Source organism: Filicampus tigris, chromosome 14, assembly GCF_054856515.1.
Source record: "Filicampus tigris isolate MCC_2025a chromosome 14, RoL_Ftig_1.0, whole genome shotgun sequence".
NCBI lineage: Eukaryota > Metazoa > Chordata > Actinopteri > Syngnathiformes > Syngnathidae > Filicampus > Filicampus tigris.
The window spans coordinates 21,979,737-22,006,736 of NC_141230.1; the positions used below are offsets into that span (position 1 = coordinate 21,979,737).

At 45.3% G+C, this 27,000-nt stretch overlaps 4 protein-coding genes across 9 annotated transcripts; 3 read left to right on the forward strand and 1 right to left on the reverse strand.

The window, feature by feature from the left end:
• The first annotated feature begins 481 nt into the window (after window positions 1–481).
• Window positions 482–8,052, forward strand: adat3 (adenosine deaminase tRNA specific 3). 3 transcript variants are annotated; one of them, XM_086052230.1, is made up of 4 exons: window positions 482–626; window positions 2,856–5,030; window positions 5,378–5,489; window positions 5,870–8,052. In XM_086052230.1, the coding sequence occupies exon 2, from the start codon at window positions 2,879–2,881 to the stop codon at window positions 3,857–3,859; it is 981 nt and encodes a 326-aa protein (XP_085908356.1). In that variant the 5' UTR covers window positions 482–626; window positions 2,856–2,878; the 3' UTR covers window positions 3,860–5,030; window positions 5,378–5,489; window positions 5,870–8,052. The 3 variants fall into 3 exon arrangements, with proteins under 3 accessions (XP_085908356.1, XP_085908355.1, XP_085908357.1); XM_086052229.1 differs by lacking the exon at window positions 5,378–5,489; XM_086052231.1 differs by lacking the exon at window positions 5,378–5,489 and having other exon boundaries at window positions 7,087–8,052.
• Window positions 503–2,371, forward strand: alkbh6 (alkB homolog 6, nucleotide demethylase). 2 transcript variants are annotated; one of them, XM_086052235.1, is made up of 2 exons: window positions 503–626; window positions 813–2,371. In XM_086052235.1, the coding sequence occupies exon 2, from the start codon at window positions 818–820 to the stop codon at window positions 1,532–1,534; it is 717 nt and encodes a 238-aa protein (XP_085908361.1). In that variant the 5' UTR covers window positions 503–626; window positions 813–817; the 3' UTR covers window positions 1,535–2,371. The 2 variants fall into 2 exon arrangements, with proteins under 2 accessions (XP_085908361.1, XP_085908362.1); XM_086052236.1 differs by having other exon boundaries at window positions 531–626; window positions 816–2,371.
• On the forward strand, window positions 4,651–22,089 carry pms1 (PMS1 homolog 1, mismatch repair system component). 3 transcript variants are annotated; one of them, XM_086052217.1, is made up of 13 exons: window positions 4,651–5,030; window positions 10,666–10,804; window positions 11,241–11,423; window positions 11,889–11,991; window positions 12,704–12,867; window positions 14,892–15,008; window positions 16,676–16,798; window positions 16,903–17,049; window positions 17,125–17,876; window positions 18,372–18,848; window positions 19,599–19,729; window positions 20,588–20,748; window positions 21,482–22,089. In XM_086052217.1, the coding sequence occupies exons 1-13, from the start codon at window positions 4,651–4,653 to the stop codon at window positions 21,680–21,682; spliced, it is 3,078 nt and encodes a 1,025-aa protein (XP_085908343.1). In that variant the 3' UTR covers window positions 21,683–22,089. The 3 variants fall into 3 exon arrangements, with proteins under 3 accessions (XP_085908343.1, XP_085908344.1, XP_085908345.1); XM_086052218.1 differs by lacking the exon at window positions 4,651–5,030 and adding an exon at window positions 9,853–10,138; XM_086052219.1 differs by lacking the exon at window positions 4,651–5,030 and adding an exon at window positions 10,316–10,500.
• ormdl1 (ORMDL sphingolipid biosynthesis regulator 1) lies at window positions 5,968–10,264 on the reverse strand. The gene is made up of 4 exons (XM_086052237.1): window positions 9,937–10,264; window positions 8,738–8,917; window positions 7,123–7,274; window positions 5,968–6,947 (listed from the first exon to the last, which is right to left on the reverse strand). The coding sequence occupies exons 2-4, from the start codon at window positions 8,909–8,911 to the stop codon at window positions 6,812–6,814; spliced, it is 462 nt and encodes a 153-aa protein (XP_085908363.1). The 5' UTR covers window positions 8,912–8,917; window positions 9,937–10,264; the 3' UTR covers window positions 5,968–6,811.
• Window positions 22,090–27,000: the final 4,911 nt, after the last annotated feature.

Here is a 27,000-nt window from a genome sequence, read left to right on the forward strand (position 1 = left end):
GCGTGTCCCGTCATGTCACCCAGGTAAAATTGATTACACCCACCGGAGTATCTAATGAGCGCAATGTTCATTTGTTCAATGAAATAATTACAACAGTAAATGAAATGTTATTTGTTGTTATAGCCCAGAAAAACGAATAGTACAGGTATTTATTTATTTATTTGTTTTTTTAAACAGGTACAGAACACCATGGAAACATGTAACAATACACAGTATTGGTGTACAACATAAAGGAAAACAAAACAATAATTTAGGGGTTTGACATACATTAAAATAAATTAATATAGGATGTTTTTCTTAATCTTAAATTAGTTCGATTGCGGTGTTTCAACTCAGGCCCCAGCAGTGTCACATATAAATGATTCCGTGCGTCTGCAAAAGTATACGGGATATTTTAAATAGGGAAGAATACGTAAAACAATCCACCAATACACACAAAATACATCTGTCGTTTATAACAAGATAACGTTGAGAGAAGTCGTCGTTCAAGAGGGAGGGATGTAAATGACGTTACTTCCGTTTAGGGAGGACGCTTTAGTCAGCTGCACTCAGGCGTCACCACGAGAGCCAGCTTTTAATTGGTTCCCTTTACACCGGCACAGCGAAGTATTGATGTCCAAAAGAAGGTAAAGAGGCATATTAGTTTATTATTTTTATGTATTAATGCAAGGTTATGACGCTATATTTTGTGCTGTAATGTTGCAACGCGGTGGTGAAGTCTTGGGTTTGTGCTTCCTGCTCACTGGTGACAGCGTCCTCTCATTCTTGAATTGCGTTTGTATCCCAAACTTTTCCATATAATTTCCCTCAAGGAGACATGGAACACCCGCCATGTATTTCCGAGGAATTGAGGCAATTTCTCGTGCGTGGTGCTCCACCGACAGTCTATTACATCCCTGCTTTCATATCTGACGAGGAGGAGGCCTACCTCTTGCAGCAGGTCTATCAGTCCCCCAAGCCCAAGTGGACCCAGTTGTCCGGCAGGAGGCTGCAGAACTGGGGAGGCTTGCCCCATCCCAAAGGCATGCTGGAGGAGAAGATGCCCGCCTGGCTTCACGCGTACTGCCAGAAAGTTTCCTCGCACGGGGCGTTCGGTGGGAAAACGGCCAACCACGTGCTGGTAAACGAGTACAAACCAGGAGAGGGGATTATGCCCCACGAGGACGGACCCTTATACCACCCGACGGTCACCACTGTCACCCTGGGCTCGCACGCCCTCCTGGACTTTTACACGCCTGTCGGCCGATCGGAGTGCGACGATGACGCTGCGGTTGCGGCGTTGGAGGAGGACCGGCATATTTTCTCGCTGCTCTTGAGGCCACGCAGCTTGTTGGTGCTGCAGGACGACGCGTATCGGAAACTTCTCCACGGCATTGAAGCACGCGAGCTGGACACCCTGACGGACAAGGTGTTGAACCTGCACGCTGCCGAGGCCCAGTCGGGCGAGATGCTCACCCGGGGGACCAGAGTGTCGCTGACCATTCGACACGTGCCCAAAGTCTTGAAGACCAAGCTTCTTCTCGGGAGGAAGTGATTGTGGGGGGGTGGGGGTAATGTCGACCTTTTAGTCAAGACGCATATTTTTGCATTAGGAAAGCTCCTGTACACCAAAACCGTGAGTACAGTACAAATAAATTTGACTTGACGTGACTTGACTACAGACTCTAAACCAAATTGTGTTTTGTCTCTAAAATCCAGCGAAAACAACACTTACTACTACAATCGTACAATTTTCCTATGAGTCAGTACTTTGGCCCCATCTTTTGGCATCTTATGGTGTTACAAAATGACCAGATAAATGAATTTGTGAATAGCAAATCATAAAATTTACTGCAGACTGAAATATTGATGTTTCAAATTACACATTTACTTAAAACGGGGCCTGATTAGTTGAACAAAAAGCTATTCTGTTGTATGAATGGCAAAAGGTTGAATGTACCTTCTGCCATCTAGTGGAAGAACATGTCACTACACATCAATGGCATAACTACAAAAACGCATCATATGTCGTAAATAAAGAATAATTTTCGGAGCAGTTAAATAAAATTGGATCATTTACTACAGCATACTGGATTAGATCTCACAACACAAAAATGTGTTTCGACCGGTGGGGAATCACTGTTTATACTTGTTTTACTAGCCTTATTTTTGTTGTCTCTTTTTTTTTTTTTTTTTAATGTATTTTTTAAATGATATTTTTGGGATAATTAAACTTGAACATATTTTAAGAAATAAGCAGAATGCAAATGGGAATGTCAGTGCGAACATCAAAGCCTTTCTGCATGAAAGCTGGATTGCCATTTTGAACAGAACATGAAAGAATTGAAGGTGTGCATTGCAAGTGTGAAATTAAACAAGCAAGTCAAGCTTTCTTGCGCTGCTTTTTTCTGCAAGTGTGTCCGTGGCCGAGCCATTTCCGAATGTTGAAAAATGGTGATGAAAGGCGCAAATATGCACAATACTGACCCCACGCAGTTTTCCAACCCATGATGTGGAAGCTATGCTAGGTGAAGATCCTCCATTTTCAAGCAACTTTGTCTTGAGATGTCATTGTACCCTGCACAGATTCAAGAAAATGTCGGGGGTCGGATCTGGCCCGCGGGCCTTAAGTTTGACACCTGTAAATAAAGGCATTCTTGAGCTAAAAGTGCTGGCCAATGTCAGAGAGCTTGGTCTCGCTTATGTTCCGGGGCTGCTTTGCTACATCCGGCTCACGGACCCACTTTGCTGCTGCTGTTATAAGTCCACTGAAAATATCACGTAGCATTTTTAGATGATTGAATTAACAAAATAGAATCTGGCCACTCTGACTGCCGTGTGCAGACACTAACTTTGCTGTGAATCCCATCCGACAGGAGGACTTAAAAAAAAAAAAAAAATGGAACCAGCGAGTAAGCGGCGGAAAGGCACGGAGCTCGACCCCGACTCCTGGACGGCGTACCCAGTCCTGTCGGACGAGCAGACGCACGCCGTGGAGCTGATTGACGTCTTGGCCGCGCCCGTCCTCGACAAGCGAGCGACGTCCCGACTGCTTGTAGAGCTCAACAACCGCTACCCCTTGACGGGCCTCCAGCACATCAAGAGGGTTCGGCCCACCAAGGCAGAGGAGGGCCGCCCTCACTCTCTGGAGATCCTCCTGTGTCCCCTCAGTCAAGCTCCAGACTCTGACTTGGACTCGTTGGACGTTGGATGTGACGGGCTGGGCGAACCCTTCCTGGTTAAGGTTCCCGTCCGCCCCCCTTTGACCAGACCCCAATTTGAGCTGGCCAGCAAGCACTGGCCCACCTCCTTCAATGAAGACAAGCAGATGACCGACGCCCTCCGAGGAAATTCCTTCAGCCCGGCTCAGAAAGCCCGGATGCACGCGTACATGTCGGCGGCTTTGTCCGCCGCCCAAGAAGGGAAGGCCTTGAGCATGGAGGCCGTGGGGGCCGCGGTGGTGGACCCGCTCTCCGAGAGGATAGTGGCGGTGGGCCACGATTGTCGAGGGCGCCACCCGCTGCATCACGCCGTCATGGTGTGCATTGACTTGGTGGCCCGGGGGCAAGGCGGCGGCCGCTACAGTTTGGCCGCCTGCCCCGCTTGCCGCTCCAATCCGACACCCGTCTCGGACTCTGCGCACCTGCCGTACATCTGCACCGGGTACGACCTGTACGTGACCCGAGAGCCGTGCGTCATGTGCGCCATGGCGCTGGTCCACTCGCGGATCGCTCGCGTGTTCTACGGGGCGGCCTTTGCCGACGGAGCCCTGGGGACTAAGTACAAAATCCATACGGTGAAAGGCCTGAACCATCGCTTTGAGGTTTACAAAGGAGTCATGAGCCGACAATGCGAGGAGCTCGACAGTGTGTCTCTTTGAAAACGATCTCTTATTACTTTTAGATTCAAGTTTGAATTCAATTCTGTTTAAAACCACCATTGCAGATTTCTTCTTAATATGGAGGGTGAAAATACTGCTTTGACTTGGGATTTCAACGTACAGTAGAGGGTGACACGGGAGTGGATTTTCACTCCCGTCCCATCCCGGGTCAAAGCACAAAAAAAAAGACAAAATCCTGTCCCGGCCCGTTAAAAACGACTCCCATCCCGTCTTCCTCCCATTTTTCTTTAATTTCAGCTACATTAAAGGTTCAGATTCAGAAAACAGGTGAGCTGTGATTGGGCGTTAGCTGAGCAACTGTGATGTCATTTTCAGTCGACAGAAGTGACAAAATGGGCATCGAGATGGCTAAAAACAGGTGGATTTTGCTGCCTAACTCATATTCCACAAATGCAATATTCATCAGAATACCATGTCTAGACAAGCGAAGGCGCATGGAACATATTCCAAACATATGGAAAATGTCTTCCGGAAGGCTGTTTTTTTTGGGTGCCTCAAGAGAGGCGGTATCGAAGAACAAGCGTGCATCGCCACGGTGTCCAAAAAGGACAGGTGTTTTTTTTTAAAGCAAGTACTTTTTTCAGTAGGCTACTTTGTACTGGCTATTTTCTATTCTACTTTTTACCGTATCCGTTACATTTTAATATGTTTTACTCGATACATGTTCAAAACAGGGTTTATCGTTACTTGTGTTTTAAATGCATGAAAAAAATGCAGTAAATACAATACAAAACAATAAATAACAGCCCTGGAAGAAAACGCACCCGTCGATGTTTTCTGACTCCGCCAATCATGTGACGCGATACACCCGCTCGCCTACATCCCAGCTTGTGATTGGCTCGATGGCAAACGATGACCCCATGACGATGTACAATTGGCTAGATGAGAAGAACCCGGAAAACGCAATGCTCGCCGCCACTAGAGGATCATTTAAACATGGGAAGCAGAAGAAAGCGCCAGGGCAGGCTCATGGCCAGCTAACAATTGGAACGAAGGTTGCGTTACGTTCATGTCGGCGACTTGAAGGAACCAGCAACATAAGTGACGATGACGGAAGTGAAAATCAACAGTTACTCTGGATGTGGACTCGACGCAGGGCGAGCCAGAGAGGCTCAACTGGCGATCTTTGTCCATTCATGCCCAAAAAATGGCAAGTGTTGCTCCGTTATCTAATGCTCTTTTTTTAATAGGACATTTTTGCATTTATAGTATCCAGAATGCATTGATCATATAAAATTTTCACTGCAACTGCGTGTAAATCACGATCACTTGTGAATGACCTTTTACTAATCCCCATGTTTGTATGTCTGAAATAATTACCCATACATGAGCAGTGAACCAGTAATTCCATGATTTATTTATTTTAGTCAGGCATTACAATAGTGGTGTTTAATATGGGGAAAATGCGTACATCGGATCCTTTGTTTTTGTATTTCATAGTCCCCCCTTGACTCCTTAAAACACCTCACACATCAACTCTTGGTGTATATTGTACAGATGAGATTTGCGAGTCTTCATACGAGATAGACCAAGACGATTTTTATCTGCATCAAGCATGGTTACGTGCATAAAAACACCAAACTGCGGGAGTCCTACCTGGCGTGCCCAGGTGAGACCACGAATATCCTCAAATCTTTCCTAGCAGGGTGCTACTTGTCTCGGTGAGAGGCTTCTATCTATAGCACGGAAGGCAGGACTGATTTTTCCGACTGGTTTGCCACAGCTAAAAAGAAATTTGCAATAGCAAAAACAAGAAAACATGTTGCGTTATACCAATCATTGGCCAGTTTTAACAGCGTGTTTAGTGACAATGTTTTTATACGACGTGAGAAGGAAACATCCGGTAAAAATAGTTTTTACCTGTACTCAAGTATATTACAGAGCCTGTACTTTTTACTTTTACTAGAGTAAATATTTGAGTAATTTTACCGATGTAACTTTTTTTTCTTACACCGATGATTGTTTGTGTGGTGTCTTGTGTCTGTGCAGGGTGAAGAGTCTTCCAACAGTATGATAACCCAAAAGGTCGTGTACATTATAAATATTTCTGTTGGAGAACGACAAAAATGAAACGCGTTGACCAAATGTCGGATCCCATGAAAAGGCAAAATCAATTTAATAGGATACAAGAAGTTTGACTTGGCTCAATCAATATTAACAGACATTTCCCTCACTTCCACAAGACCATTTTTACACCACTAAAACATTTCACATTCACAAACGAAATACACAAAACACCTGCCCTGTGATTGACTTACAAAGTATTCATAGAATATATATTTATATATATATATATATACATATACACATATTGGAAATAAGGGGAGGGTTCCATTCAATTACTCAATGGTGAATAATTTGACAGCCTTTGAGAAATCAGTGTACCAGTAACAGAGACATGGGCTTCTCAGGAAGTAAACATTTTTTTGTTTGCTGCAAAAAACAATACAATTGGGGCGTTGCTGTGGCGAAATCAAACAAACAAACACACGTCATAGCCAATAGTGTCACTGAATTCAAGTCAGAGAATAAAGAACAAAAACAATCAAAAGCCTCACTGATACCTGGGCCAGCCCGGGTCAGACCAGACTGAAAAAGCATCACTAACCCTCCTGTTACGCACAGCAATAGTGTTCCTGGGTCAGTTTGACCCGAGGAATGTTTCCTTAACCAGAAATGTGTACAAGTTGATTGCATAAATGTAGCTTTTTTGGAGTGAAACTTGAAAATGTGATTTATCAGGTGCAGCAAAAATGTTTCTGGGTCAATATGACCCAGGCCATGTTAAATTATCGAGAAATGAAAAATTATCAAGAGTTTGGAAACTCGAAGAGAGGTCAATTTGACCCGCGACATAACAGAACGGTTCAACATTCACGCAAGTTACAGATGCACATGTCATCCGGGGGGGAGGGGGAGGTCGTGAAGGATTTAGTACTTGTTAATCCCAAAGATTCTCACGCCGTGCAGTTGCGGTAGCTTGGGGATGAGCACGCTGAGCAGCGAGGCCGTGTTTATGCAGAAATGCGTTGCGTCGTATTTGGTGTAGAAACTCGCCAGGAAATAACTGTGGAAGAAAACAAATCACCCCCCCCCCCCACCGCCAAAAAAAAAAACACACAAAAAAAAAATGTAAGCAAGGCATGCAAGTGTGAAGTATGATGACTCGCGATCAATTAAAATCATTGCCAATATTGGTTTGTCAGCATTGAGCAAATGCTCACACGCAAAAGGACGCTTACAGGACGATGGGGGAAATGTTGAAGAACTTTCTGGAGGACGTGAACTGCACGCCGTAATCGAGCTGTTCCCAATGCGTGAGAAGTCTGGCCTTGCCCTGATCGGGGGTCTCAAAAGGCGTCCCTTTCACCGCATGCATGAACACGTACATTCCCTGCAGAGACAAAAAGGCGCCGTGGGTAGGAACAGCAAGACCACGGACACGTTTGGGGAACTTGTGATTAGGACAAAATGGAGATTGACCATCGGGAGTTCAGTATTCCCCAACGAGTTTTGTTTGTTCCCTTTTCCTAATGAGTTTATTTCAGCCTCCTGCTATGTTGTGTGTGTGTGAAATGGAACGGAACCATTTAAAAATTGAGATTGGAAACAAAAAATGGACGAAACATGATTTTTTTTCCCCCTTATAGAAAATAATTTGCGTTGTCATAGTCAAATTGACCCACTTAAAAATCGAATCAAAATTAGGATTAAATGTATTCTGATGGCATGATGTTGTCATTTTAAAATGCACTGCGTCAATTTACATTTTTGATGGTTAAACACAGAGCGTGTCTCATTGACAGATGAGCACTGATGTTAATATATGAACAATGTTGTGGATGATTTCAATCTCTTGAGAAAATGTTGTGTTTTTAAGGACTTGATGTAGCCTGCTGTCTTTACTCTTGCCTTTTCTTTTTAAATTCAGGATTACAGCAGTGCTTTGAGATTCGTGTTTCATTTGTTCCATAACCGTGGTTATAACTCAAAACAATTTTTGTGCTTGGAAATGAATGAAAATGTAATGAATCTGTTCCAGACTCCCCAAGAAGGAACAGTTGTATTTGTGCTTTTTAAAAAAAAAAAAAAAAAAGCACTCTATTGTGATTTATGAGAAACATGTACAACAATTGGAATAAATTAGAATAAACTTTTTTGCTTCAATTGAATGGATGTTTTGCTGCTCCTTTTGATGTACGCGCCTTGGCCACCTGGGGGAAGTCAAATACAGACACGCGGCTATATGGAGATGTCTCAGCTCCTCAGGGATCTAAAGTAATATTCATGGTTCTTCAGAGGATAAGGAATGCCTGTGAGTATTATATTGCCCGTCTACATGTATTGCTCCACTGTTTGTATTCAAATACCCGTTGCTTGAATAGGTTTCCTTGCAACCAGTACCAGTAGGGCTATTCTTGGCCAAAGTCCGTTGGGCTAAGCTCCAGCTCACCCACAACGACCCTATGAAATGGATGTCTGTGTTTTGTCTCGGGGCTCTTATCGCTAACAAAGGCTGGCTTCCTACAACGGAGTCTGCCGTCCTAAACAAAGACAAGGTCAGACTACTGACGGTAGCAGAATGCCTCCATATCAGTCGTGCGTGCAGCCGTGCGTAATCTCCATAGATGCTGCATCAAAATGGCTTCCTTGGTTATTGCTTGTACAGTTGTACGCTGTCTTCTCATTTTCAGCTGTAACTCCAACTCTGACCAAGCTCAAAACTAATCAGTTTTCCCCATTTTAATTGACATTCCATGAGCCTTTTTTTTTTTTTTTGCGCTTTTTAAAGAAGAAAAATAGCACTGCATTAGAAAACACTATACTGTAAAACTATACTTGGTGTGTTCTCCTCACCAAGTTGTGTATGATGTTGGTGAGCGTCCACACGAGCGGCACGCTGAAGAACGGAATGCTCAGGAGCACAATGTGAAGGATTCCTACGCCGAGCGCGTAGGTCAGCCAGATGCCGCGGCTATTCATGACCCGCGTGTTGGGGTTCACCTCGCTGTGTGCCACACCCACATTCATTCTGGTCTGGAAGATATAAAAATACAAAATCGATAATTTGCCCAAAAGGGCCACTTCAAACCAAATTGGCTGATGTCCTGTTCACTTTCAGCTGTGCGTTCTTGAGACTCTTGAGACTCTTTCATGTGCAAGTGTTTTGATTTCTTGTGTTTAGGAAGCCCAAAACAGATACATTTCCAACAGGATACACGCACTTGCAAAAAATGTCAGTTTTATGACATGTTGAGGCACCAAAAAGGCAACAAATTCACCCAAAACTAAACACAGCGTTTCCAAGTACAATATTCTCGGGACACAATTTGGATTTCAAGACACAAATGATACTAAGAATTGCCCGACTGTACCTTTGCCCACTGGCGCTAAAAGTGACACCAAGAAAATATATTAGCCAATCTTGTTGAACTTTGTTCCCTGGCCCGCTTTCAGCTTCCAGCTTGGATGAATGCTTGCACTGTTTACAACACCACAAAGTAGAAGAGTGATCTTCCCCTTGGACGTTAATAATGTGGAACTCAAGGTTGTTTTTTTTTGAGGGGGAGGAGTTTTCTGAACTCTCCTGTTATGTTAATGTGGTATCCCAAAAATGTTAATGACCTGTGAACTGCTACATATTGAAAGAGTAATATATAGTAAAATAAGTAAATGCGTGTTTTTGTTTTTTTTTAATAGCACATGGAGTTGTTTTTACAATGCAAAATAAAAAAACACCTTTTGCAACAGAAAAACAGTACGCACGGTGTCTTATCCACAGACTACAAGACAACTCCTCGGGGCAACAGATGTTAGATAAGATCACTGCGTGTGATGGGCACTGCCGTGTCACTTAAAAAGTGACAAAACTGGAAAAACAACTGAAATATAACCCCAATACAGTTACTTTCCATTGTTACTGATAGGAAATACAAGTCTCGTGCAGTGTGCTTCACACCTAGCAGTTATGTAGCAGATGGCGGAGAATATGCGTGAAAATCATCTACTTTTGATTCGATTAGGTGGAAGGTGGGCAAAAGGCCCCGGGGACTTACAGGTTATAGCAGCGGGTCGTGGAAGTACCCGTAGAGCCGATCTGATGCGAAGAGAAAGAGAAGACAACCTTGTCGTTGTCGTTGATGTTGTTGTTGATGGTGATGATGTGCTTCACTGACACTAGCCGACAGCGACGGGCGCAGTGAAACACAAAGCGGAAGTTGGAGAATGCCGAATGGACCTGGTAACCAATGGTTTCCTGTGAGGACTGTCGGGCTATTTTGCAATGTTACATGTTTTTACTGTTTTGAAACGACGCGTACATAATAGTGTGGCGTACTAAAAAAAACGATAACAACATTTGTTTTGGGTTGTATTAAATTTTAACGCGGAAAAAGATGAAACTGTGATGACGACGTGCCTGGCAGGTTTGACTCAGGGCAAATTTGGTTGGGGATACGCCTTCTTTTGATTTCCAGCCAATCAGCGCTTAGTAAACCGGGCGGGAGTTCGTTTTCCCGTTTCTTTACGACACAGTCGCAGGACGAGACACGTTTAGAGTTTGCACACAGTTTTTTTTATTATGTAACATCCAACTTGGGAATGAACGTGTAAATCTCCGGGTGAGTATTCATTAATTCATTAGCCACTTTCAGACGGGCTCGCGAGCTAACGTTCTCAATCGATATCGTCGAAATGGGATTAAATGACATCATCTTTTTGCGACCCACGAATCGCCCTCCAGTCACAATTAAGTATGAACTCCCTCATTTATTTTTGTTTTTTAGGTCTATCATGAACCATCTGCCCGCAGACACCGTGCGGCTGTTGTCCAGCTCACAGGTCATCACCTCGATTACGAATGTAGTGAAAGAACTGCTTGAAAACGCACTCGATGCAGTGGCTTCCACCATTGACGTCAAACTGGTACAGTTGACATCATTTTCGCTCCTTTTTTTTTTTTAATTTGGGCTCGAATGACCCCCATCCATTTGTGAATTTTCACAACCAAGTCAACCTTTAGTGAGTTGGCAGTTTCCAGAATCAATGTCTGTGAATGTGAAGATTAGTAACGTTAGGAAAGCAAACCAAAGAATTGTGGAGATTTGTCGTCAAAGTTAGTCACCTTGGGGCGAGGGTCAGTTAGGCTGGGCTTTTGTTATAGTAAGGGTAGCGGGAGTTCAAGTTATCCGCACGCTAACTGACAAGTGAATGAAGTGCTGCCTCTACAAGTGAAAATGCTTTTATTGTCTTCTGCAAGGAGAAGCAGCTTGCCTCGTTGTCACCCCCGCTCCATCTCTGGTTGTCCTGGTAACAAAAGTCATACAAAACTCCTCTCTTTTTAAAAAAATTTTCACTGCAGGAGAACTACGGCCTGGATCGGATTGAGGTCCGCGACAACGGCTGTGGAATCAAAGCCGCCGATGCTCCTGTGATGGCCGTGCGTCATTTCACCTCCAAGATCCACAGCCACGAGGACCTGGAGCGCCTCCAAACGTACGGCTTCAGGGGCGAGGCGCTCGGCTCCATTTGCTCCGTGGCGGAGGTGAGTCCAAACTGTCAGTCAGACTCCAGAGAGTTACGGAGTTTTAAAAAGCCTTACTATTATTATTTTTAGAATCTATGGATTAAGCTATCGATATATCAAATCATGGGATAAAATTGTATTTTGCATTTACGTGTATCACAAAGCTATTTTTTCTTGATTACTGTTTATTGACCAATTATTTAATGGATGTTTTGTATTGTTTGGTGATTATAAAAAAAACAATTAAGCAACACAAGAGGGATTGATGTTGTACTCACCAACTTTTTTGAAACTGATTCAGTTACTGTTCGCACATTTTCCAAAGTAAAAGCAGATGCTTGCAAATGTCTTATTTTGATTAAACAAAAGAAAATCAGTCTGTTTTCATGAAGGGCTCAGAAAGACCCCAAATTCCTCATAGGTGTGAATATTGGTGTGATTTGTTTGTTTATACAGTACGCGTGTTATTTTTATTCTCTCCAGGTGGCCATCACCACCAAGACCGAGGACGATGACGTCAGCACCCAGTACACGCTTAACGCCCAAGGGAGCATCATTTCTCAGAAGCCGACTCACTTAGGCCAAGGCAATGCATACCTGTCAACCTCAGCCAATTTCTCCCCTCTTTAATGATTGCAAATCCCCTTAATTAAGCAATAATAAACCTTAGAAACACAACGCGGCACCTATTTTCTCACAGCAAGACAGACTATGTAGAATAAGAACAAAGATAATTTGTGTAAACAAGTTTATTTTATTTACCAAATAACCTTGTCGTCTGCCACCAGTGACCGAGACGGTCCGGATTAGAGCTGAAATGGGCAAGATGAGATCGGTCTAACAAAAAAAAGTTTATAAAAAAAAAAAAATCCCGTACAAAAATTGTTATACGGCATACACAATTTGAAATGATCAACAAACGTATAAAATACGGGGAAAACGGATACGTTGACAGGTATGCAATGCCTCATTAACTTTTGCTGTACGTAGCAGAATCAAAGAATTGCTTTTTTACCACATCAGTAACTTTTTTTTCAAGTATACTAGGGTTACATGTTCTCATAGCTCCTTTCGCTAGCATAATGAATACATATTTACATTTGCTAACCACATCATGCAATGCAAAATCCCAAACCAACTAAAGTGAGTGAGCGACATATGGGATGATGCATTTTTATCACAATTTAAAACCCTTCCTAAGATAAAAACAAAACCAGCCATCTAACTGTTTCTTTGAAAGCTTTTAAAAGGATGCGTCTCCTTTACTTAATTAAAAATGCGGTGGTCGCATCTTACAGGTACATCGGTCAGCGTAGTAAAACTTTTCAAGAACCTTCCCGTGAGACGACAGTACTACTCGTCGGCTAAGAGGTGCAAAGACGAGGTGAAAAAAATCCAGGACCTGCTGGTGGCCTACGCCATTATAAAACCCCAATTGAGACTCACACTTACTCACAATAAGGTAAGCCTCCCTCTTTTTTTCACCTTTTAGTTTAACACAGTGGATGTAGAAAAGTTGGCACAACTCTGTAATCTCTGTGTCCACTTTTTTTTTTTTTTTTTTTGTCAATGTTAAATTTAAACCTGCTGTTATGAAGTTTAAAAGTCTAGTACAGTACTGAGAGCTTTAAATATTCACTTTATATGTATTCAGTATTCACAAAACATACAGAATGGGCGACACAAGGCTTGTTGCCAAACTGCAATAACACATGTTGCAACTGTGTGCAGCCACAAGGTGTCCTCAGCAGCTTTCTCATGGTTTCGATTGCGTGCGCTGAAAATATGAATATTAGCAATTTACAAAATATTTACTGCATTTTCCTTCTTCTTTACCCAAGCGTGAGAAATGCCTCTTGATACTGCCCGTCATTTTGTATTGCTGTTTCTGGGAAACAATTGTAACAGGACGGTCAAAGATGGAATCCTTCCCCAATTTATGTATTGTGTTTATCACTGTCCAACCTCTCCCACAGGCCACGAAGACGTAGATTTATACGACTGTTAGAATTTAAGTACCGTAATATATGTACAGCATATACATATATGGCAATGAAAACATAGCTGTATGCGTGTACACATAGTGCCTTTTGAGGGACCTTAAGAACATGTGTGATGTGAATAACTTTAGGGACTGTTTTACATGACACAAAAACTATTGAGTTCAGTTAACCCTCCTGCTGTTTGTTTCTTAGCTACAATGTTGACCCACGCTACATTTACCCATCCAAAACATGTCATAGCACAATGCAAATTCAATGGTTGGTTGATTGCAAAATCTTTGAATGTTTTTTGGTTACATTTTCAAACAGTTCAGTTGGGCCTGCCACTTAACAGAAGAGTTACACATTTTTACTTTTTCAAATAGGTTGATTTGACTTGCAATATGACAGAAGCTTTCAATTACGTAGCTTTTTCTTTTTTATCACCAGTCAATTTCCATAGGGGTACATTTACTTTTGCCTTGACCACTAAAAATAAAAGCCAATCATTTGGGTCCATCTTACTGTACCATCTTACTGTAAGCCTTCCTTTTACGATTAGCTCAATCGGCCGTACGGGTCTTGAGCAAGTGGCCCTTGCCATGTCTCGTAGCCTTTCTCAGCGCCGCTAATCACAGCTGTCAGGTGCTCCAAACACAAATATGAGTGACTGTGAACTCGGATTTAGCTGATTATGATGCTTGAGTAAGTTGCTGAACTCAGCTGCAGTTTGTGTTTCAGGCTGCAGCCAGCCAGCCAGCCAGCGTGCGTGCGTGTGTGTGTGTACGTGTGTACTGTATGTAGGCTATGTGGGTCAGCGAGAGGGCACGCCACCACTGTATATGACGTTCCTAGAAATCCGTTTCAAGGTTGTTAACGGTGAGTAACGAATGCCCCGTTTGGTACATTCAGCTCTCGCTTGCCCCTATCCTTTACAACGAGCTCTGCTATTTGGGCCCGTGTGTCACGTTTCACAGCTTCTTTACGAGCTGTTTACAGGAGCTATCCGTTTGCATGCGCTAACTGTACGTCAAATAGCCGATGCGTGCCGATCGCGCAGCGCACCGGTTTGACAAGCAATACAACTGAGGCTTTGGTTGTGCTTGCTCATTACCTTTGACTAAAACGCAATTAGAAGTATTCTTTTATTCTTTTGCGCCCGGTGGAGGTATTTTGGTTTGATCATTGTTTAACGCTGCCCGCTGTTTCAGTTGTTCCTCAGAAACACTAATAATGGTACTGGTTCTTTTCTGCTATTGATAATCATTTAAAAAAAAGATAACACAATATTAACCAGAATGCCGTATTTGAACTAGTGGGCCTGCATAGAACATATTCTGGAAAATGAATGTTTGGGTCGACTTCCACTTTAAGCTGAAGACTTTTATGAAAATGGTGACAAGAGTTGTTGCCAAGCAAGAGTTGCTGCAGCTATGTCGGTCGGGTTACTGTCTTGACATTAATGTGAACGTTAACTGTGTATGTTGGTGTCACGTTGTTCCAGGTGCTGGTCTGGCAGAAGGCCAAGGCGGCCGACCACAGGAGCGCCCTCCTCGCTACCTTGGGCTCCAGCACGCTTGCCAACCTGCTCCCATGTCACCATCGTCAAGAGCAAACAGAGGTTTGTTCCAAAACGGGAAATTGTCTTGCTCGTGAAGCCTGTTAATTCTCCAAAATGCCATTGAATGGTCACTGAAATAACTCCAACCTCACAAGAATGCAAAATCGTTGGGAGATTTTCCTTTGGGCAGACGGGACAAAACTGGAGCGTCGCACCTTTCGCTGGCTTGGCGGCGAAGTGCTGCCTCCATGAGTGAAAATCCAATCCATGCTTTTGCTGTCTTAATGGAGGCTTGCTTTTCTCTTCAGTCCCTGGACTGTTGAGAGCAAGTTGCCCTCGCCTGGCGAAAACGCCGCGACTCGGCCCCCCCCCCCTCGTCATGCTCACAAAAGCCGCCCTTGACAAATTGTACCGGCGGGCAGGGTGAGCGGTGGTGCGTTCATTTGTACATCAAGGAACTCGAGATTATCCATAGGTGCGAATGTGAGCGTGACCGCTCTTTATGTTCGTCTGCGACCAGTCAAGGGTGTACCCCGCCTCTCGCCCCAAGACAGCTGGGATAGGCTCCAGTTACCCGCAAGCCTAATGAGGCCAAGTTCTATAGAAGATGGATGAACGTCTCCTTTTAACAGACTCCACATTATACTTGACCGCGAGCGAATGGCCAAGAAGCGCTGGTCGCAAGCCAGAAAATGTGCTCAGTTGGTCGCCAGCCAACTTTCTTTCCTGATGAAGAGTGAGCATTTTTTTTTTATTTTTTATTTTTTTTAAGCTAAGCTTTGTTGTGCTGATGCTAATTGAATTATGTTTTGAGCGGTCACTTTTCTGCTCGCTCACGATAGGTGCCATGCGGCTGGGCAGCTCGTGAACTGATCCGCTCTGACGGATATAGAGCAGCACCTTTTCATCTTGTTTCTCTCATTTGTCTCGTTTGCGTGTTGTTGATTTGTCGCTGCGGCCAGTTACGAGATCGACCTTCCGTCTTGTCCTGCCGGTCCGACTCCCCGTAGCAATAAAAGTGCTTTTTCTCCCGTTTGTGATCAAGGGGAGCCAAGTTGACACCTCGGGGAAGAATTGGAAGCAAACATGACCGCCGCGTTTCCTTCTCCTTTCAGCCCTTGGAGGGCAAGGAGTCGCCATTTGCGTTGAAATAAAGTGACCGTAATGAGCAGAAACGGGGAGAAACACACGTGGCCCGAAATGAAAGCGCGGCTCGTTTATTGACGTCGTTGAGCGAGCGTTGCAAATAATGAGGCTGAAGCCATGTGGGACGGGTGACAAAAAAGCAGGGCTCTTGGCCACCTGGAATCGATACAACATTAATAGAGCTCGCAATGTCTTACAAACGTACATCCATCATGGACTTTTTAGTGGTTTTTTTTTTTTTTGTCCGCTCATCATTTTTAGCTGTAGAGAACAGCTGCAGGCAAAATTGTCAGGCCTCGATCGGTGTATACGTTTTCTCAACTGAAAGGTTTTTTCGAGCATAGCCAAACTTCAAGTTGAGTTTTTATGCAATGTGTTTTTGCAAGAGGTGCTGATTTAGTTTGATGGACAATTTCAGCCCTCCCCCACCCCAAAGTCCTTTTAAGGCATTTAAAAAGCACTTGCACGCACTTGCACACATTTAATATAACACAAAGGTTAAACTTGACCTAGCCACATCAAGTCCTTTGTCGCAACAATGACTCGTTTTACTTGAGTTGTTCATTTCTTCTGTTTCAAAGATTTTTCTTGAGGGTTTTTTCCCCAAGCCAGGAGCAGATGCCTCTTCAACCAGCACTTCTGTTCCAGACAAAACATTCATATTTGTCAACAATCGGCCCGTCCACCATAAGGAAATCTTGAAGGTACGTTTCTGTTTGCACCGCGCTACGCTCTGAGTAGTTCTTCGTTTGAAACGTTTTTTTTTTCTTTTGTCAATCTTCTGTTTCAATTTCGGATCGGTCGTCAGTTACTCCGTCAACACTATGCTGCGCAGTACGCGGATGAGTCGGCGCAAAACCGCTACCCCATCCTAATGCTTCAGATCACCGTTTCACCCTCTGCGCTGGATGTCAATCTGACACCTGACAAGACTCAGGTTCTTCTCCACAACAAGGTATTCTACGAAGCTTGAGCTCGGACAAATGCCAACCGACGTGCTAATCGCTCTCGCTTCCCTGCTTGCTTTTAGGAAGCCTTGTTTACTGCGTTGGAAGCCCTGCTGGTTTCTCTCTACGGGTATCGGCCCGGTTGCCACTCTCCAACGGAACAACTCGGCGGCGCTGCCTCGTTTTCGCCCTCCTCGAAGACTTCAACTGCAGAACCGGAGGATGAGATCGGCGCAATAAAGGATGTTGGGGGATTTCGCACCCTTAAAGATCCGCTTGAACCGTCAGACGCCGACAATCCAGAGCAGCCAGCAAGCAGACGGACCTCGAACAGCAGCTCTTCGTCCTCGGCGGCAGACGACTGGATTGTCGGCCGGGCGCCCGCCGGCTCGGAGTCGGAGGTCTCCCTCGGGGGTGATGAAATCGTACGCTTGCCAAGTGAACTCCCCGATGAATTCAAGGACGAGGAAGACTCGAGCAGGGCTCGTATATCGGCCCAAGACTGGAGTAAGGGCACCGCTCTGACGGACCCGGTTTCGGGCGAGCCCCTGCAGCCGGTCAAAATCCATCAGGCCTCCGCGCCGAGTCGCTCGGCCGTCGGCGAGATCGAGGCAAACAAAAAGACGGGCAACGTCATCACAGAGAAGCGCACGGCTCTGACCGCCTTTGACCTGATCGGCAACCGGACGATGAGAGCGCCGCCATCGCCGGTCGCTCTGTTCGAGAAGGAAGCCCGCGTCGAGGTTCTCAGGGAGAAGCCGACCGCCAGCCTACAGGAGATCAGCAACGCTGTTCGTGACAGGTGGAAAAACCTCACCGAGGAAGACCGCAACAAGTACGTTTTATTGCCTTCGATGTGTTTTTGTTTCTTGAGACGGGAACCCTCAGATTCAGAGCGAGTCGGTCGCTTCTTTTTGGTGTGCCGCCGGAGTATCACTTGAAAGACAAATGTGCCGTTTCCCGGTTCTCATCGTTGTTTTCGTTCATCGAAAATCACATCCACACTTAGTTGATGAGCGCTCAGGGGAGTGACACAAAGTTGGCTAGTCAAGGACAGATTTGGCAGCGAACAGATGGAGGTAATGAGCGTTAGCGTTTGACCCGTTTCGGCCCCCCTGCGAGTCAAAGGATTTACATTCATGAAGCTAAGACAGGGATGGAGTCATTTAGCGGGCCAGAGGGGGAAAAAAAATCGGAAAAATATAGCTGCTCTCAAATTGTCTTCTAATCGCTCTCATTTATCAGAGTATGTTGTTTTTCATATCTCACGGCTATGTTTCAAACTGTAGGAAGCATATTTCAAAAAGTGGACACGTTTTGCACTTTGCAGGTATGAAGAGAAAGCCAAAAAGCGCGTGGAGCAGCACGACCGCACCTGCGCCGCCAAACTGGCGAACGGGGGCGGCGGCGGCGCTTGGAAAGAGCGTCGCGCCACCTGCGCTCCGGGCCAGAAGCGCAAGGCGGCGCTCTCCAACCAGCAGCTGCTGGACGAGCTCTTCTCGGCGCCGCGGGCCCAGAAGAAGCCCCGGGCCCCGAGTCCAAAGTCCTGGCGGCCCCTCCCCTGTTGCGTGTCAAAGCTTGGCGCACGACTCCGGCGCCTCTCGTCGTCCCGCGGCACGGCGCCAGCGCGGGGCCTGCGTCTTATCAACCGGCTGGCCTCTCAGAGCGCCTGGGTCATTTTATGCGGTCAGAGGCTGATGTTGTTCAATCCCTTTCGGGTACAGGAGAGCTTGCTGCTTAAGAGACTCCTGCAGAATCAAGTCCTTCCAGCAGTCACGCTGCAGAACGCCATACGTGTCACGGAAGGGTAACGTCACTTGCTGGCCACTTCTCAACAATGCTTTTAGTAGCCAACAAGAAAGAATAGTCGTCTTCCACTCGACACTCGTAGTGTGCGTCGGGGTGGGGAGGCACTCTTAGCAAGAGTCCTCTTCTATTTGTTGCATTGATTTAGCCCCCCCCAAATATATATAAAAATGGTTGTTTCATTTATGTTGAATTTTCAAAAGCATTTTTTAATTCATTTGATTAGATAATTGGTTAATTAATTGGATTTATTGTAAATAATACAATAAAATGTTTGCAAAATAACCATTTGGCTTCAAAAAATGAATTTGATTTTATTTTTTTTATTTAATGAATGAATAATATAGACTATGTATTAATGTTAGCATTTTTTGATTGGTCAAGATCAAATCTAGCTGTGGACAACGAAAGTTTTCCCTCCTCTGGTGTAGCAACATCAATTTCATTTCATTACTTAAATTGAAAAAACTAAAACGTGTACATTATTAATTACTAAACATTGATTCACACACAGAGAAAAAAACCGTTTCCGATTCCTACCTCATTTCTATCAAAATAATTTCTCAAATTTCTTGAATGGTGAATTTTGAGTTATCTTTTTTGAACCCATGAAATGTTTTAGCGTGTGTTGCGGATTCTGTAGTTCCACTTTTTGAATTGCGCTACTCAAACAAGTTGGCCACAATATTGAAATGGATTGCGATGCACCTGCGTAGACGTCGCTGAATTTCCTCCTTTGACTCTTGTGCAGACGTTTAGGGGGACGCGACTCCATGGAGGCCTTGTGCAACATGGAGAAACAGAGCCCTGATATCAATGGCCGGATGTTCATCTCTGACCCAAGACTTGTGGCCAACGGATTTCAAGTCAGACTCACGCCAGGCAAGCCGAATCGCTAACTTGGCAACTCCGACTGTGTGTGTGGGGGGGGGTCATATGTTGATTCATATGGCAAAAAGATAATGTTGGGAACCGCTGGTGCGAACTCGCTTCCTCTGTGCGTAGCCGTGTTGTTAGTGCAAGCAGAGCATGTTAGCGATGATGCGCATTGAGCTACACAAGTCCGACAAGCATTCCAGTTGTGCTCGTAGAATCTTACGTGATGGCAGCTACCAAAACAAACGCGTGACTGTCAATATTTTTCATTGCCGTTTCGTAACATAATAGCCGGCCAATAACTGACCGTTTGGCACCATTCCTTCTTCATTACCGGGATTATTTCTCAGCTTCCCGTGAATCTTGCTTGTTTTGGTTGCAAAGTTGGCGTTTTGCCCGACGCCGTGACCTTTTCAGCGGGTCTGCGGCCCAGCTTGCGGGTGATCGGAATGGTTGCCCTTTGAAAGAATTCTGGGAATTTTCATTGGTCGCTGCCAGCCCCCAGTGGCTGTGTTGCCTCAGCCTGACACGGCGCGCCGTGCGTGTAACATCGTGGAATATTTGCGACTCTCTTCTTGGAATACAAACTAAAACATCGGCCGTGGCGTCCAAGTCTTGTGTCAGAAATATACATTTGCGTGATTTGTGATATTTCCTCTTTAAATGACAGGCCGTATTTTTTTCCGACTTCCTTTCGGTCTTCGGGGGCCTCTATTAGTCATTTAACACTCCATTTGGCCCTCCACGGTTTGACTTGGTCAGCGGCCATACTGTAAATCACAATATTTATTTATTATTATTTCCTGGAGATTGAATCTTCGTCTGCAAGTATATTAATCCTCGCTTTCTGCTCGTCTTGGCCAGGCGGCGCGTCGGCCGAGAGACATCTGGAAGTGACGGCGCTGGCCGACTGCGTGCCTTTCCTCGGTCTAGACGACCTCGGGGAGATCATGACGGCGGTTCTTCGCAGGAAGGCCAAAACTGTGCAGGAGTGTCGGCCGCACAAAGTGTCCAACTACCTCCAAGTGAGTGATAAAGCGAGCAAAAGTGCATCCAGAGTAAAAGTACAATGATCCCCCGTTCATGGCGGGAACATGCGTTCCGGCGGTGAGATCGGCAATATGGAGAGATCGTATGCGGTGGTGACTCCAGATGCCAGTTAAATGCAATTAATCGGTGCCAGCCCCCCGGCCCCAAAAAACATTTTTGTAAGGTTTTTTTTTTAATTAAAAAAAAAAAACCAAACACTACTATATTGCATCATGCAAAGAATTGTACACATTTTATGCCTTAATTGTGTGCATGCCTTGGCCAGCTGGCTACAGTACAATACAATACAGACAGAAGCATGTACCGGTACATGAAAGCGAAGCGCTCCTCAGTAGGCCGCTGTAATCTGCAATCTTTGCAGTTGATAAAGAATATACACCTGTGAGTGTTATTTGATCTAAGTTTTGCATCTACACAATATTCAATACCCGTTGCAAAAAGGGCTATAACACCGCTATTTGTTAACGCTAAACAAACTGATCTAAGGAGAAGCTATGTGGTTGTTTCAATTACACAACACAAAGTTCTCTTTGTTTTAGGTTGAGTTTGACAGTAAATTTCAACTGGGAGTGAGGTTAAATAGCTCAAAGCATTTTTTTTTAAGCGTTGTTCACTATCTGCTATCGAGTGTGCGCCAACGTTGACTTTGCAAGGGTGCGCGGCAACATTTGCTTCTTGTGCGAGTGACTGACCTCATTGTTTGCGCAGAGCGAAGCCGTGCGACTGGCCCGACAGATGCCGGCGCATTTGTCCCGGGAGGATGTGGAGGACATCGTGGGACGGATGCAAGAGCAACTTGATGAGAGCAAGCGCACCTGTTTCCACGGAAGGCCTTTCCTACAGCCGCTGTGTGACATCCCTCAGAGCCACCACGAGGCCAAAGCGCTCGTTCAACCTTTGGGACTATGAAAGGCCAACTTGGACAGTAGGATTTTGCTTTTTCAACAGTAATACACGTACGTTTGCATATCACCAAGTCACACTTGTACAACTAACGGGAAGTGAACACAGCACTCATTTTAAAATAACTTTTTTTTTTTTTTTTTTAAACCTTCTGTTACATTAGTTTCTCAAAGAGCAGCAACTTACTGTTCCCTGGTCAGTTTCGCCCAATTTGACCGCAATAGAGTACTGGAACGCGTGTAGCAATTTAGCACAAATGATTCAACCCTCCTGTCAAAAAGAAAGTAAGGCCTGATACTGAGACTTTTTCCTTATTGTTAGTAATAATGAATGCTCTTCATTTATGTGATGAGATCATGTTTGTGATTTGTCACAATAACTAGAAAACATAAGTGTCAATACTCACCACTTTATTTCTATACATTTCCACCAGTGTTTACATTTTCAGAATGAAAGTTCTTAGAAAATCCCAATGTCCCACCATTGTCCCATGGGGGGGGGGGGGCAACTCATGTGGTGCCCATTGGCGACCCCTGCTGAAAAGAGTTCATAACTGGAAAGTGGGCGGAGACCTTCCACTTCTTTGCCGGCTTGTCATTTTCTTGCTGCCTGGACAAACATCATCGAATAAAAAGAAATGAAGAAAACGAGGCTTCAGCCAAACAAAATGGGAGCCCGCTGCACCGATTGTCATTGAGGTGACTTGAAAAATGCCCGTACAGAAATAATCTCCGCATACAAGTGAAGTGTATCATGGCCCGCGCACGGCCACGCGTGGCTTTTCACTCAGTGCCCCTGCGGAGGACACCGAATCCCCCGAGGGGGGAAAAAAGTGCAACCGGAGCGCTTATCTTACCATAATATTATAGTTAGGCCAGCGAAAGGTCAGAGCTCGCCACGTGTCTTGTTTTACGTGAGCGGAGCCCCCTTCCATATGGCTTCAGCATTGCCGCCGGCAGCGGAAGGGCCGCCTGCTTCCCTCGCCGCCGCAGCGGTGCCTGCGCAAAATGCTTGTAAACACGCGCCCCAGTTTCCCGTGTCAGCAAATGTATGCGGCGCGGCGGCGGAATCCGCTCCGTACGCGCTCGCCTTCTCGCCCAAGGGCCATATTCGAGTAATTGGGGAGGATTAAAAGGTCAGCAGGAGCTGCCTTTTGGCCAGCTGTCTTTTTGCGCCACCTGTTGCATCCCTTTGCCTGCCACTCAAAGCAATTTAGCAGATTCGGAGAGCGCAAGATTTTTGAGTGCATATGCGAAAAGTATCAAAAGGTGTGCGCTATCTTCAAGATGCTCTCCCGTTACGTTGCGAAAGCGCCGAGCCTCCTCGTGCTTCTCGGGGAGCATTCGGTGCAACCGTAGATCGGCTTTTTTCAAAAAACAATTTTTTTTAAATTTTATTCCAGTCATCAAGTCTAAAATGAAGACGTGATCTATATTTAACCGCCTTTGCTGTCTATTTTGGGAGCTGCGATGGAGCAGCTCCTCGCTTATTTTTGAGCACCTGCCTGTGTTGACAAATGTGACGACACTGACGCGCATGACATAACATCGAATAACGGAAGTGGAACAATTCTTGATGTTGTTTCTTGGTCATAAAATGAGATGTTGCTAATTGCCCAGATTGATCGTTTCAAGCGTAAATATATCACAATGATCCCAACACAATTCATTTCCATTTCTAACTCATTGTAAAACATTAAAGATAAACGGTGGCAAAGACTCTCTGTAATTTCCACTGGCAGCCCAGGCTAAACGTAGCGCCTCCCTGACAAAAACAGAAAAGACTCATCTTCAACGTACTTCCTTGACACCAATTACTACTTTCCTATTAGTCAGGGCTTTGGCATCACTTTGTGTCATTTTAGAGCATTACAGAAAGAACACGGCGACTCACTGAGGATAGATTCCATTGAGGAAAAAAAAATGCAAATTTGTGAATAGCGAATCACAAAAATGTGGGCTTCAGCTTGGCTGTGTGGCGCAGTGAAAGAGGAGCGAGGCCTCATGCAAATAGCAACAATTTGTAAGTGTAACCCTCACAAACGTTATCATTTCAAACACGTCAGCATTACCCTTAGACCAGTTTTGATTTTGTACTTGAGCACGTTGATGATGAAGTGCTGCTTCCACAAGTGAAAGCGCAATTCATGCTTTCACTTTGTTTCTGGACGTCCACATTTCACTTCAGACTGAGAGCTTGCCTAGTTGTTATCGGTTATGTTATCATTATTATTAATGTTATCGGTTTAAAGATTGATTGTTTTGACAGTCAATGGAGAATCCCCAAAAGCTGTCGAGCAGAAACGATTTACCAGGTCATACTGTCAGCTCATATTGTCGCTTTTAACAAACGCGGGGGGAAGTCCGGCCGGCTTTTAGTTGGTTGGTCTCTTGCAAATGCGTCGTGCGCAAACCATAGCATGAATTTGTGAGTTTTGCAAATCCTTGCGGCCCGCTTGACACATAGCCGAGACTCCCGCACATCCGCCTGCGTTCGGAGGAGAACGTAGCATATCATCTCCAGACAGGAGCTTTCCATAATCTGCCCTCCCTTGGCCTCTCTGTCAGGAACATTTATTCTTCAACACTGTCACGTCTCTTCCGAAGCAGGTCGCGGCCTTGGACCCGGCCGGGGGGGGGAGCTTTTTCGAAGTCTCCCTTTAACCCCTCCGTGGAAACGAAACGAGCACCGACGGTGATTCACATTGTCCGCCTTTCTGGAGTGGACACCAAGTTTGTGTCCAAACTTCCAGCAGCTGTACAAAGTCATCAATCATGGGATGGCTTCCCCGAGGCGACTGTCAGTGTTCACGTCGGAATAGTGATTCCTTCTCCCTAAGTGAAAAAGCAAACGGCCGGCAGACGGAAAGGATAAATCACCGGTGCAGGCGAAGACAGGTCGCCTTCAACAGCTGGCCATCTGGCCGTTATCATGTCCTGGCTCGGTTTTATGACTTTTCATTGCCTTCCGTAGAGCCGCGAGGGATTGAAACAAGCAAGCCGTGGGCCCGGCCTCGGCTCGTTGAAGTGATCACAAGGTGACGCCGCCCCCGCACCACAACCTCGTTTGTTGCCAACCCGTTTTCGGCCAGCAACAATTCCCGTGCGCAGGACGACGTGAGGGTGATTCATTTTGGGGCGGCGTGCTGAACTGCTGCTTGGTTTGGCCTTTCACCCTCGGCTTCCTTCCCGTGTGGCCGTTGCATGTTCTCTCCGTGCTTCTCCGTGTTCGTTCCGGAAACATGCACGTTAGCTTCATGAAGACTCTGTGTTGCCCTGCCATCGGCTGAGGGTGTACCACGTCTCGCGGCCAAAGTCCGCTGGGAGAGTTGCGAGCGCTAGCGCAGGGGTGGCCAAGCCCGGTCCTCGAGAGCCCCTTTCCAGCCTATTTCCAACGTCTCCCTCCTCCGACACACCAGCAGGCTTTGCAGCAGCCTGATAACCGACCTGATCATCTGAATCAGGCGCGCAGGTCGAGGGAGGCATCCAAATCAGACTGGATGGGGGCTCTCGAGAACCGGACTTGAGTAGACTGTCTTCTTTCGCCAAGTAAACTTTGTTTCCACACTTTTCTCTTCTTTAATCAACAGCTGAGGATGGGTTGGCTTCACCAACGACGATGGTTTTTGACCCCGACGCCCACCCCCCAAAAAATGGGGCTAAAGAGAGTTTTGTGACTCAAGCAGAAGACTTAACGCTAATCATTTTTGCCTCTGTCATCATCTTATCTCGTGGCTTTTTTTTTACATGGCGTTGGCCATTCACTCCTTGAACTGCGTCGTCTTTTCTCACAATTGCAACACATACTTTCTACGGGCTACCGCAACGCCTACTGTTTACATACAGTACGTACTCTGTTCAGGCAGAACTTGGGCGACTTCCGACATTTCTCTCTCCCCCATATATGAGGCGACAAGCCGATATTCGCCGCCTAATCTTCATCTTCAACTGAAAAGCGGTGCCTATCTCAAATCCAAAGCGATGCAATGCCGCCATCTACCGGGATCTGTTAGTCAGTCATTGCAGCGCTTCACAAACCCGAATTTCACAGACAAGCTGGGCGAGACCAATTTCTTGAAAAATCTTCCTTTGAAAAATGTACAAATACAATGAACGGTGCTGAACATAAACGCCCATGGCAGTGAAAGAATTTCTTTTCTATTCCAACGAAAGATGCGTATATGTTCCACAGAAAAATTTGGATTTCTGCATTGCCGTCCGACAACCTAATTACTATTAAACGTAGCATTCCCGAAAAATCGAGTCCCGGTTGCATCCATTCCAGTTCTGTTAATGTTACACAACAAGAATGGCGTCCAATAACCGGGTCTCCAGCTGTCTTGGAGCAGTCGCATAGCCCCGAACATCCTTCTTCCCTCTTCTCTCACTCTCACTTCCTCACCTGTCAGAGGTGGAATGTCACTGGCGGATGCAGTCCTCCAGAGTCCCGCCGTCAAAACAGATGTCGCCACGCTCAGGCGAAGCCGCCAGAAGGTCAACCTGGCTCGCCCGCCGCCGATGCGCAATGTCACACCGACAAAATCGAATAAGTTTGAAAGAAAGACAAAAAGTGTTTTGGCACTTACGAGCAATTTGTTGTGATTTTGTTGGGAAAGGACGACACTGACCGAAAGCGTCTCGTTCGTTTGCTCGTCGAGTGTTTTCACAAATATCATCATTATAAAACTTGCGGTTCTCTCGAGAGGGAAAGCGAGACCGCGGCCGCAAGTCTCAGACTGTCGCCTTTCGGATGTATGTTTCATCAGAAAACAAGGCAAAATGAAAAACACTTTTTTTCAAGACCGGTACTAGTTTTAAAAAGAATATAAAATGTCAACGATTTGGGGCATTAACATCGAAATATATACCTTCTTGATTTTAACAGGCAAATGTGACCAGCAGTAAAACAGGAAGGTTTTCCTTCCAAAAGCCGTCTCGTTTTTCTTCACGGCAGCCATTTGAATTATTTCTGATTGCATTATGCTTGTTATTGCCGTTAAAACATTCATGTACTGTACAGCTGCATTTTTTGCGTGCAATGCTGCATAAATAAAGTTGAACTTTAACTAAATCATGGCATTTCAAATGAAGATTTTTTTTAAAATCCAGAAACGGATGCAAAGTTACCCCAGTTGCGAATCGAAACACGGCAGAAAAACAATTACTCATCATCACGGCTTTGAGCTAACTTAACGTGTCAGGCTATGCACCTCCAGGCCTGTCCATTTCTTAAGCTAGTTTAAGAGCGTGGTCGCCGGTTGCACTTGTTGTAGGTCTGTAATTTTGTTGAGAAGCGTGATTACGTCCTTGATTCGACCAATCCGC